Raw genomic sequence first — 13335 nt, forward strand, 5'->3', positions numbered from 1 at the left:
TTAACTTCACAACCTAGATCATTGAATTCGCAGTGTTCGTTAAACTTCAGGCAAAACTATTAAAATTAATATAAATAATTATTTTGAATAAAAATATGCGATGTAAAAAATTTTCCAGCATAAATCTCAGATTAATAAATTCATAATTAATAATTATGGTAATTTTTAATGATTAATCCACTTGTTTACTCCAAACGTAGGTGATAATATTTACTTATTACTTGTTTATTTATTTATTTGTCAACATTGTTTATTTAGATAAGTAAAAAGTAGTATGATTAAATTAGCATAGATCTCTCTGGAAATTCTGGTAAGACTGTTCTCGATGAAGGTTTTACTTGTACTCCCACCATACAAATTAATATGTCAAGCCCCCTTGATTATTAAATCTGGTAAAACGGCATTCCATAAAACATATATTTTCAAAATCGTTAATATGCTAATGAAAAATTTAATAAATAAAAAAAAAAAACTGGTTTTTGTTTAATGGAAAAATTAATTCAATTTACAGATTCACTGGGAAAAATTTCTAAAATTTTCCTTGAACTTAAACTTGAAATTTTACAAATTTTTTTTTTTTGAAAATTAAAAAAAATTTTTTTTTAAGTTGGAAAAATTAAAAAAAAAATTTTTTTGTTTAAATAATTTTTACTTTATTTAATTTTTAACAAAATGTTTTCAAACGTTTGCTTAATTTTAATTAAAAATGATTTTTTGATGAAATAAAAATATAAAAAATGATTAATAATAATATTTTGTAAATTATTATTTTAAATCAAAATTTAAATGGCTAAAAAAATAAAATAATGATGAATAAATAAATTGTGATAGAAAATAAGAAAAAAAAATAACGCGGGTGTAAATCGTGTTTAATTAAAAATAGTTGTTTATATAAAACTAAAAATAAAAATTAATAAAATACGTAAGTCCTGTTTTGATAATGCTATTTTATTTAAATAAATTAATCGAAAAGAAGGTGTGGAACTGACCGACCAATAAGATTTCTCGATTAGCTCGTCCTCTAACAAGTTCCCGAGCATTTCAAGTGTCCGCTCATCCTGGAGAAGTTTAGTAATCGAAAAACTTGCCAACTGGTAGTTCTTTTTTTCAATAACTAATCAAAATCCAAGAAAATTTTTATTTTATTTTCTTTAAATTATTTTTTTTTTTTTTTTACTTTCATTTTCTGGCAATAAATCAGAGCGTAAGTGAATAAATGAATAAATATTGAGAAGGGAATACTGACGGAAGAGGTGGAGAGAATTACGCGGGTAATTACTGAATTTTTGTGATATTTCAGGGCGATATTTATGCAAGGTTGATTGGGCGATCTAAAGCTCCAATTTGTCGAGGACAATGTCGAATAGTTTGGGCACACCTCGTGACCGATGGGATGTCTGTGCTTCGGACATCGCCAGGCGTACTCACAATCCTATCAGGGCTATTGTCGAGAATATTGTCGTGGAGCCAAATCCAAATAAAAAGCTGATAGCACTTTCTATCGGTGAGTTTTGCCATACTTTATGAACTACAGCTCGAATAAATTCTGTTCGAGTAAATTCAATCCGAGATTCTCCATTCGAGATTGAGATGATCCTCTATTATCGTGCCCCGAGATTTATCATTTTTTATGAGAGACGTGAGGTGAATAGAGGCTGCTAGAGTTTTATCTCTTTTTTATGTATTTATGGTGATTAATTGCTGTTGTCAGGTGACCCAACTACTTTCGGGAATTTGAAGCCCCCGAGAGAAGTTATCGAGGCGTTGCAGCAAAGTGTCGCTTCCTTTGAGTTTAATGGATACGCACCCAGCACAGGTATGTCAAGTGTCATTTAATTGTTTTTCATTATCTGATCGAAGGGTTTTAGGGTCAAAAATAACCAGAAAATTACTTTTAAACTTTCAATTTAAATTTCTGAATTAAATTCTCTACAAAAAAAAAAATCTTCATCAATTTTTTTTTTACCTAAAATTTGGATTTTTAAATTAATCTATGACTTTTTAAAATTAAAGTGAAATTTTTTTTTTTTTTTTTCAAAATTAATTAATTAAATATAATTAAATTTCACAGGCCATCAAACAGCGCGAGAAGCTGTCGCGGAATATTGTTCAACAGAGAATCTCAAAGTGGAAGCTAAAGTAATTTATTTAAATAAAATCACAACTAAAAATTAATTTATAATATTAAAAATATTAAAAAAAAATTTATTTTAAAGGATGTGATATTGTGTAGTGGGTGTTCATGTGCGTTGGACTTGTGTATAACAGTACTTGCAAAAGAAGGGCAGAATATTCTGATACCGAGACCGGGATTTTCTCTGTACCGGACACTTGCCGTGGGACTTGGTGTGGGAGTTAGAGCTTACAATCTTTTGGTAGGTAGATTTCAAATTTCAATTTGTAAACTCTATTTGCGCTCTCTATCTCGCTAAATAGTGTGTAGAACACGAATTTGTGAGGATTACCATTCGAGAGCTATTGAAAAATAAAATTGAATTTTTCAGCCGGATCTCGGGTGGGAGATAGACCTCGATCATCTCGCGTCGCTCGTTGACGAGAGGACTGCTGCAATCATTGTAAATAATCCTTCAAATCCTTGCGGGTCTGTCTACAGTCGTCGTCACCTGTTGAATATTATTGACGTCGCTGCTAAGTATCATATTCCAATTATTGCCGATGAAATTTACGAGCACATGGTAATCTACATTATTAAGATAATAAAAAAAATTTATTATTATTATTTATAAATAAAATAAAAAATTTTTAGGTTTTCCCGGGACGAACCTTTTACCCGATGGCCTCTCTGTCGACAGAAGTACCAATCCTCTCATGCAGCGGATTAGCCAAAAGGTAATATAGAAAATAATTTATTCAAAAAACAATTACGAATACTTATTCAATTACCGGTAATTAAATTCCACTTTTTTTCGTAGTTTAATCAATTCGTAGGATTTAATTAAATAATTTATGTGTGTAATAGGTTTCTGGTCCCCGGATGGCGGATGGGATGGGTAATAATTCACGACCGACAAAATATATTCAATAATGAGGTAAATGAAGATTAATGTTAACATCAGAATTAATTTAATTTTAGCAAAAGAAAAAAACAAAATAATTTTCATCTGATGAATTGCTCCCAACTTGCTCTATTTAAAGTTGTCCCATATTTATCGTGCATAAATTAAAATACTTAAAAACTAAAAGATGTTACACGTTTTTAAAATTTTCCAGATACGCAACGGTTTACAAAGTTTGAGCCAAAGAATAATTGGAAGCAGTACAATAATTCAAGGAGCATTACCGGGAATACTTAAAAACACGCCTCAAAGATTTTTCGACGACGTTACCAAGCTGCTATACGTAAGTATTATGTCTATGAAGTACAGAAAAAAAAGTCTGTTATAAAATATAACTTCGGGTGATTTTAACATATGGCGAAATTTGTGTCATTTTGATGCGAAAGTCTGAGTCTATACTACCTACACTAAAAATACAAGCTTATGGAGGTTGTAAAATCATAAAAAAAAAATAAAAGAGGGGTCTAGTCCTTGACAAAAGGAAATACGGTCGGTCTAGAGTCTTGTTAGAGTTTGTAAATTTGGAATATGGGTTTAGCATACGGTTGTCTTTTTGCTGGTCACACATGTGCGTCACATGTATTTCTTCCTCTCGCAAGAAATATTAATAGCATCCCTTGGTTTCCTTTTCTTGTTCTGTGGTCCTTATTCATTCTATTATCTGAGTATAGTATGCGGGTCTTTGAAAAAAGGTATCAATAGTTAACTCTCTATTAATTTCAATAATTATGATAATAATAATAATAGTTTAATAAAATTTTTATTAAATTATTATTTTAAATTATTTTAAATTGATATTAATAAATTTTTAGAAAAAAATTTATTATTATTATTTTTACTATTATTATGTATAAAGTTTCACAAACCGATGACGATTGTCAAACAAAGATTTAACGTGACGTGATGCAAAATCTGTTCACGTTTAATATCAATGAATGTGACTGGTAAGCACGTTTGTGCCAAATATTAAATATACATATTGTGTCGTTAGTCAGAATAAGGAACAGTAGGTAGGGTTTCAAGTCATAATCCATTGTCATTTAAATAATATTAATTTGCATTAACAGAACCACTCGATAACGACGTTCAATCTTATTAAGGAGATTCCTGGATTGAAGCCAATTATGCCTGATGGAGCGATGTACATGATGGTAAAGTACATATATTTGTTTATACATAGGTCTATGTTGTGTTTGTTAATTACACGTATTGATTGGGCGCAATAATTAATTAGTGGATTTAAATTGAATTTAATTTATAATCGCAGGTGCACATAGACTTAGAGTCTTTCCCGGAGTTTAATTCTGAGGTTGATTTTATCGAGCGTCTATTAATGGAAGAGTCTGTTTTTTGCTTGCCTGGAGGTGTAAGTTTTAAAATTGTATCAATTTTTTAATATAAAAAAAAGTTCTATTATTTTATTTAATTGTTTAAACTTAATATAAATCGAATTTTTATTTTATTTTCATCAAAAATATCAAACTTTTCTTTCTAAAAATTTTTTAGCCATAAAATTTTTTTTTTAAAAGAAATTTGAGATTTTAAAATCCTTTAAATTTATTCCAGTGTTTTAATTTACCTTCTTACATAAGATTGGTAATAACAGTACCAGTAGAAATGCAAGAAGAAGCCTGTAAGAGGATCCGCGACTTTTGTTATCGGCACCATTGCAAAACACAAAATCTAATAAGAAATTCTATCGAAGGCGTCGAAATACCTTATTAATAATTATTATTATTATTTTTAACAACAAAAACTTGCAATAATATTCAACTTTCATAACTTGTAAATTATAAATTGACGTAAAAATTTTTATAAAAAAAAAAAAATGTAAATTACAGCTAAATAAAATATTTAAAATAAAAAGGGCATTTCCTCGTTACTCCACAGCTCTTGTCTTCCATTCCTATTGTATTATTTTAATCAACAATTGTAGCAGAACCAGACAGTCTATTGCATGATGACCCGGTCACTATCTCTACTCCCTTTGGTTGCACTTATATGTGTATTGGTGTGTAGAGCATTCGAACTCCAGTTTCAGAGTCTGAGTTTCGAATATTTGAGTGCCGTAGAATATACTATATAGAATATATACGTAGATATAATAACAATAGCAATCGGTGTAATTCTAACAAAGGGTATAGCTAGCATATATGCAATAACACAAACAACATAATACAACAGTTGCTTGTTATCGCATACCAATGCACTTTATACGATCTATGAAGTATATATGTTCTACACAACTTCACATATATGTCTTGCATTTATCGCGGCAGTTAGACATGCAGATCATGGGGATAAGAATATACTTTATTAATACGTGTATGCTACTCGATGCTATGGCTACATGTATAGTTACATGTAGGGTAACTATTGTTTCTACTTGTGATATTTGTAATGTAATATTAAATAATTTCTTCAGTCATTTAAAAAAAAAAAATTTTGTTTTCATTAAAATCATCTTATCAGTTATTTATATTAAAATTGTTAACAGACAAGAAAAAAATTTTATTGAGAAATTAATTGTTATAAAAGTACAATGTAAATGTTAAGTTCACGCATTTCGGCTCGTGTTTAGCACCGGAAGTTTTGCAACGCTTGGATGAACTGTAATTTTTTTAACTTCCGGATATTTAATATTATATGGAATTAAATACCGGGAGGTTGTTCATTATTATATCCGCGTTTGAATTGTACTTTCTTTGTGGAAATTTGGAAATTTCGTATGAAATTTTTAAAAACAAAATTTTATTTTTTTTTTTAGTAAAAAAAATAAAAATAAGATTTATTATTTAATATATTTACTGCCAGTTTATTTATTAAGTCATAATTATAGAGTTTGCTGGTTCATGAAAGAAAACTTTTTTTTTTTTTTTTTGGGTTGATAAACATGTTCATTGATGTTTTTCGTGAGAATTAGGATCTTATGTTGAAAGTTCATGGAGAATTTATATTACGAGAAGTGTAATTTTATAACCGTGGAGAATTGATTCGTCACTGGTCGACGGAAAATCAAATATATTTAATGTAATTTATTGTCCTATAAATTTACTTGTTTTTTGTTCTTTTTTTCTTTATGTTAATTTTAATAACTGCATTAAAGTAATAAAAAAATTTTCAATGAAATATTTTTTAAAATAATTATATAAATTGATAAATTAAAATTAGATAATTGTAAACAGAAAAAAATTTTGATATTTAAAAAAATTAATAGAAAAGTAGTTATACTCCATTTCTTTGAAAAAGTATTTATTTAAACTAAAAACTGTTAAATGTAATGTCATTTAAATGAAATTTACACAAAAGTTTTGACAGGAAGTAAAACAATGGTGTCTGTATGGCGCGTCATTTCACGGAGGAAAACCGGATATAAATAATACCAGCAATAATATAAGTCACAAAGAAAATAAGAGACAAAGTAAAAAATAAAAAATAAAAAATATAAAAGAAAGGAATTTTTTATAAATCGAGAAGACATTCACATTTGCCGATATTTTAAAGCCAATAAAAAAGTCAAAAAAGCCGAGTGTCACGTGTATAATGTTATAGTAATTTATTTATGACAAAGTAGCCGCGATGAATATTGATACACGCTTGGTAGGTATAATATCAGCAATCCGTCAGCCGCTACTGTTATTTGCTCTCTCTTTCGTGGTCTCGCACGTGCCCAAATGCCTTGCCTGTATTCCGTGCTGTATTATTATTATATTACGTACGCACAGAGAACATCAAAGTGTGTATTTATATGTTATATATTGTTATTATTATCATTTTATATATAGTTGGTAGAGCAAAAGACCGTGTGGAAGTTCAGCAGGTGCAGTAGGTGCAGTGTGGATGACGGGTGATGTGGGTTCCGTAAGACACCTGGTTAAAAACCCAAGTATTCGCTTTACTCACTCTATATATATATATATATATATATATATATATATATATATATATATATATATATATATATATATATATATATATATATATATATATATATATATATATATATATATATATGTATTTATTTAGAGCGCCAAAAAAATCATCAAGGGTTTATTTGCAAAACAACTATTAACTCGGTACTTTATATAATACTGTACTATATATGCATCCGTGAGATTGTTAATACACAAAACGGCTCTCTGAATTTCAGCGGCTTTGTGTGCTCGATGCATGGTAATGGTAATTTTGATAATTATTTTCCTGTCTTTGGAGTCTCTTTTATTTCCATAATCTTTCTGAAGCTGGAAAATTTATTCAGAAAATTATGTTTCTATTTTATAAACAATCTAATTTTGTTAATTATATGTTAGAAAGTCCTCTATAGAAAATTAGTGGAATTGCAAGTATTTAAACTACATAAAGATAATTAATTTTAAAATAAACTTTGCTTTTGAATTATTTTTTTTTTTATTAAATTAAGAACTAGGAGTTTCAAATCAGACAAATAATTTTTTAATTTTTGGAATTTAAGCTTTGTAATTAGTCCAAAAATTTATTAATTCATGAACTGTTAATTATTTAGTCCTTTATAAAAAAGAATTTACACAATAAAAAATTTTTTGACGTTAAAATTTATTAAAAAGAAGAAAAATTTCTCAGTAAAGTAATTTTTCTACTTAAATTAAAACGATAAAATTTTTCAAAATAATTTGGCATAAATTAAATTTTTCTTCAGTGTAATAATTTAAAATCAAACAAATAAATGCTTAAAATTGTAAATTTTCGTCAATCCGACTTTCCCCCTGCAAACTCCTTCATCCTTAAAAACCGAAAGTCTAGACTCCGACTCGAATTTCTCCCTTCAGGTAACATACAAGTGTTCGCATGTCGTGTGGCGCGCACCCTTTCCTCACGTTTCCCCACATATAATACCTCCCCATATTAGTAAGTACCAGCGTAAGGGAAATTTCGGTCCTTCCGTGTCATAATTTCCCTTGCACACCCCGACACTTCTCCTCGACACACACGTGTATCCGTGTGCCGTGGAATACCCACCTTAAACCCACACATGGCCAGCACATTACTGCGGACACATGGCCGGCAGTCGAGGGGCCGAGGGTGGGTGTGTCGACAGGGGTTGTGAACTCACGAGCAGACTCTGCAGAGTTACTACAGAGTTACGTCTACTATTACTACCAAGGACTACTACAGGCTATATATATATGTAGCCATAACTGGGGTGCAGGGTTTCAGCAACACAGCTTCATCCCGCATCCTCCATCCTTGTTCCTTTATCCTGACATTATATCAAATGCTGCAATATTCCGTTCTCCCTCCACACCAACACCAACACCAAGCTCATGTGTATACACATATGTCATTATCATTATCATTATTGTTATTATCAGCATTATACGACACAATAGTGGCGCTAGTGTCACACGTCGGCGCACAGCCTCTTCTCTCAATTCTCGGCGGTGGTGGGGCGTCGAAAAACCCACACATGTCTTCTCTAGTGTTGCTTCAAGTTTAGTAGGGGTAGCGGAGCGCATGTGTGAGTAAAGCACTATATATATGTATACATATTTAGGAGTAAAGTGTAGACACAAGAGAGGGAGGGTAGGGAAGGGAGTTTGTACGTTGAACGGAATGGCCTCGAGTTTTATCCGTCGATCCGGGAAGCTTGTTTAGGTAGTGGCCTGCGCCCCACAATCGCGAATACTTCACATTCAGTTGAGTGACGTTTCTCTTTAGCGCGGCACGTTTTTATTTCAAATTTTGAATTAAAGTTACAGTGCGGGAGAATTATAACTCGTTTTTATTGAGTTTTTATCATTTTATGTGGTTCAGATTTATTTTTTAAATTATTATTAATAAATATTTTATTGATAATTAATATTTATAATTTTAAAGGTGGGAGAATTATAAATAAATAAATAAATAATAAAAAAAAAAATAAATAGTTGTTGTTTGATACTGACATCGAATCGGATGGGAATAATCTGAGAGCGAGGGTCAAGAATTTGTGGATAAGATCGTGGAAAATATCGGAGCTTGCGGCGTACGCCGCTGCCGGTGATAAGGTACGTGAGCTTTGGTATATTTCCTGTATTTTAGGGTAGAATTTTTTGGATACGAAGCTCTAGTTGCTGGTGAATTATTTTGGGAGTTATGTGATTATTGATTTGGTGGGGTGAAGTGAGAAATTTCGGAAATGGCGCGAATTTTCAATTGGGATTTGTGTTGTGGGGAATTACAAGTTATGTTGGGCTTTAATTATTATTATTATTATTATTATTATTATTATTATTATTATTATGATTGTGATTATGGGTGCGCTGGAGGGCAAAGAGGTATATGGAAAGGTGTGAGAATTTTTATGTTATATGTTGGATGTAGGTGAACTGCAGGCAGAAATGGCAGGTGCATTAACCGATAGGAGATAGGAGATAGGAGACGTAGGATGTAGGTGGTGGCCGTGGTGGGCATACGGGGTCGCGTGTACGACCCCTGTGATGATAAGGGCGCCGGTGTGTCATGTGTGCGCCCGCGCATTAATCCGCTTGTATTTTATAGTTAGGGTGCTTGTATGCTATATAGATTAGGTGTTTTGGATTTTATTTTTTATTTTGAGCTTTTGGCGATTATTTTGGAAGCTTTTTTCAAGAAATTTTTATTAATTCTCGACAATTTTTAATTTTAAATTAGAGAAATTAATTTTTGAATTTTTTTAAGTGGTGAAAAAATTAAAAAAAAAATTTTTTGAACGTAGAAAAATAAAAAAAATTGAATTTTTTTGAAAATGATAATTAATTAAAAATCAATGATTAATTATAAATTTTTTAAATGTTAAAATAATAATAGTAATAATAAAATTAACAAACATAAAAAAAATTTCAAGAATTTTTATAATAAATTAATATAAAAAAAAAAAAATTAGTTCAAAAAATTTCAAACGTAGAAATTAAAAAAAATTAAAAATATTTTTTTTTGTCACAATTAATTTGTTAGAAAAATTATAAAAATTGTCAGATATTTACTGATTTAATAGTTTCATTAATAATAATAATATGAAAGAAAAAATTTTATAATTAAAATATTGATTTATTTTGAAAAATAAGATTATACTGGTAATTATTATTATGATACTGACGTTGCGGAAAAACGTCACTGGTGGATATTAATCCCAGGTGTCGTCATCGTTATCTAGGATATGACGCGGATTACGTCTGGCGAGTGGAGTCAAAGCACTTGGCTTCTTTGTGCTCATAATTCATGAGTCATATATTTGTGCATTCATTTATCACTACACGAGTTACTAGAGTAAAGGTTCAATAAACCTACTAGTAGTAAAGTTGGATTCACCCAACAGACTGCGGTCTTTATATTGTTGAGTCTATCATAGATCGTTGATCGTAGATCGCAGATGCATAAAATGCAAGACAGAGAAGAAGATAGATTTTTATATCGGTCCAACCTCGTGGTTTTTGTCTTCACCAACCTCGGCGCCCCACGTTGCCAGACTATTGATTTTGGTGACTTTAAAACGCCACGTTTTCTCGAGGTTGATTGCCGATTGTCTGACGCTATTCACCGATCCGGAATAGAAGTACGTCCGGCGTAATAATAATGAATAAAGATTCATTTTTACTATTATTACTACTACTACTTCTACTACTCTTATTATTATCATTATTAATGATACTGAAATCAGCCAACGTCTGACAATTTTTTTAATTTTTATAACAAATCAAATTATGATAAAAAAAAGTAATTTTAAATAATTTTTTTTCATAATTATTTAATTGATCTAAAAATTTTTTAATTATTTTTATGTCTGCTAATTTTAGATTTATTATTTTTTTTTTTTAAATTAATATTGCGACTGCCAGCGATCCGAAAAGTTAACAAGAGTTTGTTAAACTCGGCTCAGGATTCGGGATTCGGGATATGAACAAATTTTTCACAGAACGAGGGAAGAATCAGTGAAAGGGGATGAGTGGCCCCGTGACTCGTACCACTGATGATGGGGTGTCCGGGGATCAAGTTAGAAGAGCGAGGGTGCCTCTACCAACCACTTGGGGCGGTTTCAAAGAACCAGATACAGATACAGATACTGACAGATATAGATACACAGAACCTTCTGCTTTATTTCTCTAGTTATCGATCTTACATCACCTTTTTTTTTATAAATGTATGTGAGAAGAATTTATTTATGAATTTTGTCAAAGTACTGCATGATTTTTTTACATTATAGAATATTAAATTTAGAAATTAAATCAAAAATTTCGTCCTTCAAAATTTTACATAAAAATTTTTTATGCAAGTAAAAAAATCCTGCATGAAAAAATTGAAGAAAATTATGCAAAAAAAATTAAAATTTAACTGTATTTTTTTTTTTGCGATTGTAAAAAATTATTTTTATGGAATATTTCTAAATTTTGAACTCATATGTATATTTATAAAAAATATACACTTAAAAAAAAATACAGTGAGTAAGCTCCGAGCTATTTTCACTACCATAATATTTAACAATTGTACTTCTGGCGATCCGTTGAGAGCTTTTTTATGTTTTGAGTGTTACACGTTAGTATGTTGATTTTTGAGACGTCGGGTGAATTCTTGTATGCTAAGTGCACGTCAGTTAGCGAAATGTCAATAATCCTGCACTCACTGGTTGAAATTTTCGGGAGTTTTAAATTTCATCCATCAAAGTATCAAAGTGTTAAAAAAAAAAAAAAAAAAAAAAAAAAAAAAAAAAAATAGATGTTCAGTTGAAATCAACAGAGATGGAAATTGGATAGGACTTAAATTTGATGGGTTGTTTTATCGATCGGAACGGACTTGTATTATTAATATATATGATATGTCTGAGTTTGTCGGCGAAATAATTATCAAACTTTCATTGAGGATGAGAATGTAATTAATTTTAATTATTTAGATGCCGACGGAGGTGGAGGTGGAGGTTCGTTGGCTTCATCCGATTCCAGTCGAGGACGGGGACGGGGATGGGTTGACGAATTCAATATCGATCTCTCTTAAATTTAGCCTTTGGAGTTGTCTATGTGCTTGTGGGAGAAGAGGCATATAGTTGTTTCCGCAAAATCTCATTTCGATAGTCGTTTGAGGTTCATTCCGATAAATTCGATATTATATTGTAACTGACATCATTTCATTTCATTTTGCAATTATTTACTGCTAAAGCCTTCAACATTATTTTACCCTATTTTAGTGGCTCGTTTTTTTATCCAAGGAAATAAATTCTTCGGGTGGTAAAATATTTACTTTATTTTTTTTGAGTCCTTCATAAATTTTGCCGGAGAGGAAGTAGGCCAGCTTTTTTGCATTTTGATTTCATTTGACGATTAAATATTATTAAAGAGTTATTCTTTTTTTATCCCAAAATGGAATTAAATTTTTTTGTTAAGTTTTTGTGAAATACTATGCACGGAAAAAAAAGATTTCTTTTTTTATTTAATTTTTGTTAAAGCTTAAAATTGATTTCATTTTATTTCAGTCGAAAAAATTTTAAAATTTTATTTTAAATTGAAATAAAAATTTTTTTTAATTCAAAATTTTATAACAAAAAAATTTTAAATTCTACTAACAATAAAACTGACCTCAAAAGATTTATTGTCATTTAAACAAAACATTTAAATAAAATCTAAATTCACAACAGATTAAATTCGAATAGAATTCTAGAGCGCTTGTAGAACAACCCATTGACTGCTAACAATGACTGTCTAAGCAATTAACGTTTACTTGATTATCTTTATTATCAGATCTCATGCAAAGATTGCCTCCAAAGGGGTCATCTGACATTGACGTACCGTTAGAGTAATCGATTAGCAAATTGCGGTGACCTTAATACCTTTTACCGGCTCCCATAATATCCATACCGGTATCTATCCACAATAGCTATTATACAGAATATAAATATAAATATAAATATACATTGAAACATTCAAACCAGATCCCAGCAATAATAAAATTATAATAACAACCCGACACTTTGACCTTTCCGCGAATCTAACCCTTCCCCTCTATGAATTTTTGAGCGTTTTTATTCTCGCATGACCTTCTCTATCTACCTCTCCCCTGAGCAACCCAAATTAAAATTCTATCGTTAAAATATCTCTGCTAAAAAATTTTAAATGCTTCATAAATTTTAATAACTGGACAATGAGACTGATATTTATTGCTAATGCTTAAAAAAAAAAATATTTAATAAATTAATAATAAAATTTTATTTTTAATCATTTAAAATTTTTTAATGACAGAAAAAATAATCCAAAAAATGATTTTTGAATTTTCAAGT

The 13335-nt window shown here is 30.0% G+C and overlaps 2 protein-coding genes across 4 annotated transcripts in view; both read left to right on the forward strand.

Moving 5' to 3' along the window:
• Positions 1–1066: 1066 nt before the first annotated feature.
• On the forward strand, positions 1067–4943 carry Tat (Tyrosine aminotransferase). The gene is made up of 12 exons (XM_074244193.1): positions 1067–1204; positions 1301–1504; positions 1712–1816; positions 2072–2139; positions 2217–2375; positions 2505–2696; positions 2768–2850; positions 2981–3050; positions 3232–3360; positions 4145–4228; positions 4345–4443; positions 4644–4943. Exons 2-12 carry the CDS (start codon positions 1357–1359, stop codon positions 4800–4802), a joined length of 1296 nt encoding a protein of 431 aa, XP_074100294.1. The 5' UTR covers positions 1067–1204; positions 1301–1356; the 3' UTR covers positions 4803–4943.
• Positions 4944–8777: 3834 nt separating this feature from the next.
• The window catches only part of LOC141528030 (neural-cadherin), an 86348-nt gene continuing 81790 nt past the window's right edge, over positions 8778–13335 (forward strand). For all 3 annotated transcript variants that reach the window (XM_074243877.1, XM_074243861.1, XM_074243869.1), the window contains exon 1: positions 8778–9100. The gene's annotated coding sequence lies outside the window, so the exon portion shown is untranslated. The remainder of the gene's footprint in view (positions 9101–13335) is intronic.

This window comes from Cotesia typhae, unplaced genomic scaffold (genome assembly GCF_013202065.1).
Source record: "Cotesia typhae breed Kobodo isofemale line unplaced genomic scaffold, CoteBio_Ctyphae contig_11, whole genome shotgun sequence".
Classification (NCBI taxonomy): domain Eukaryota; kingdom Metazoa; phylum Arthropoda; class Insecta; order Hymenoptera; family Braconidae; genus Cotesia; species Cotesia typhae.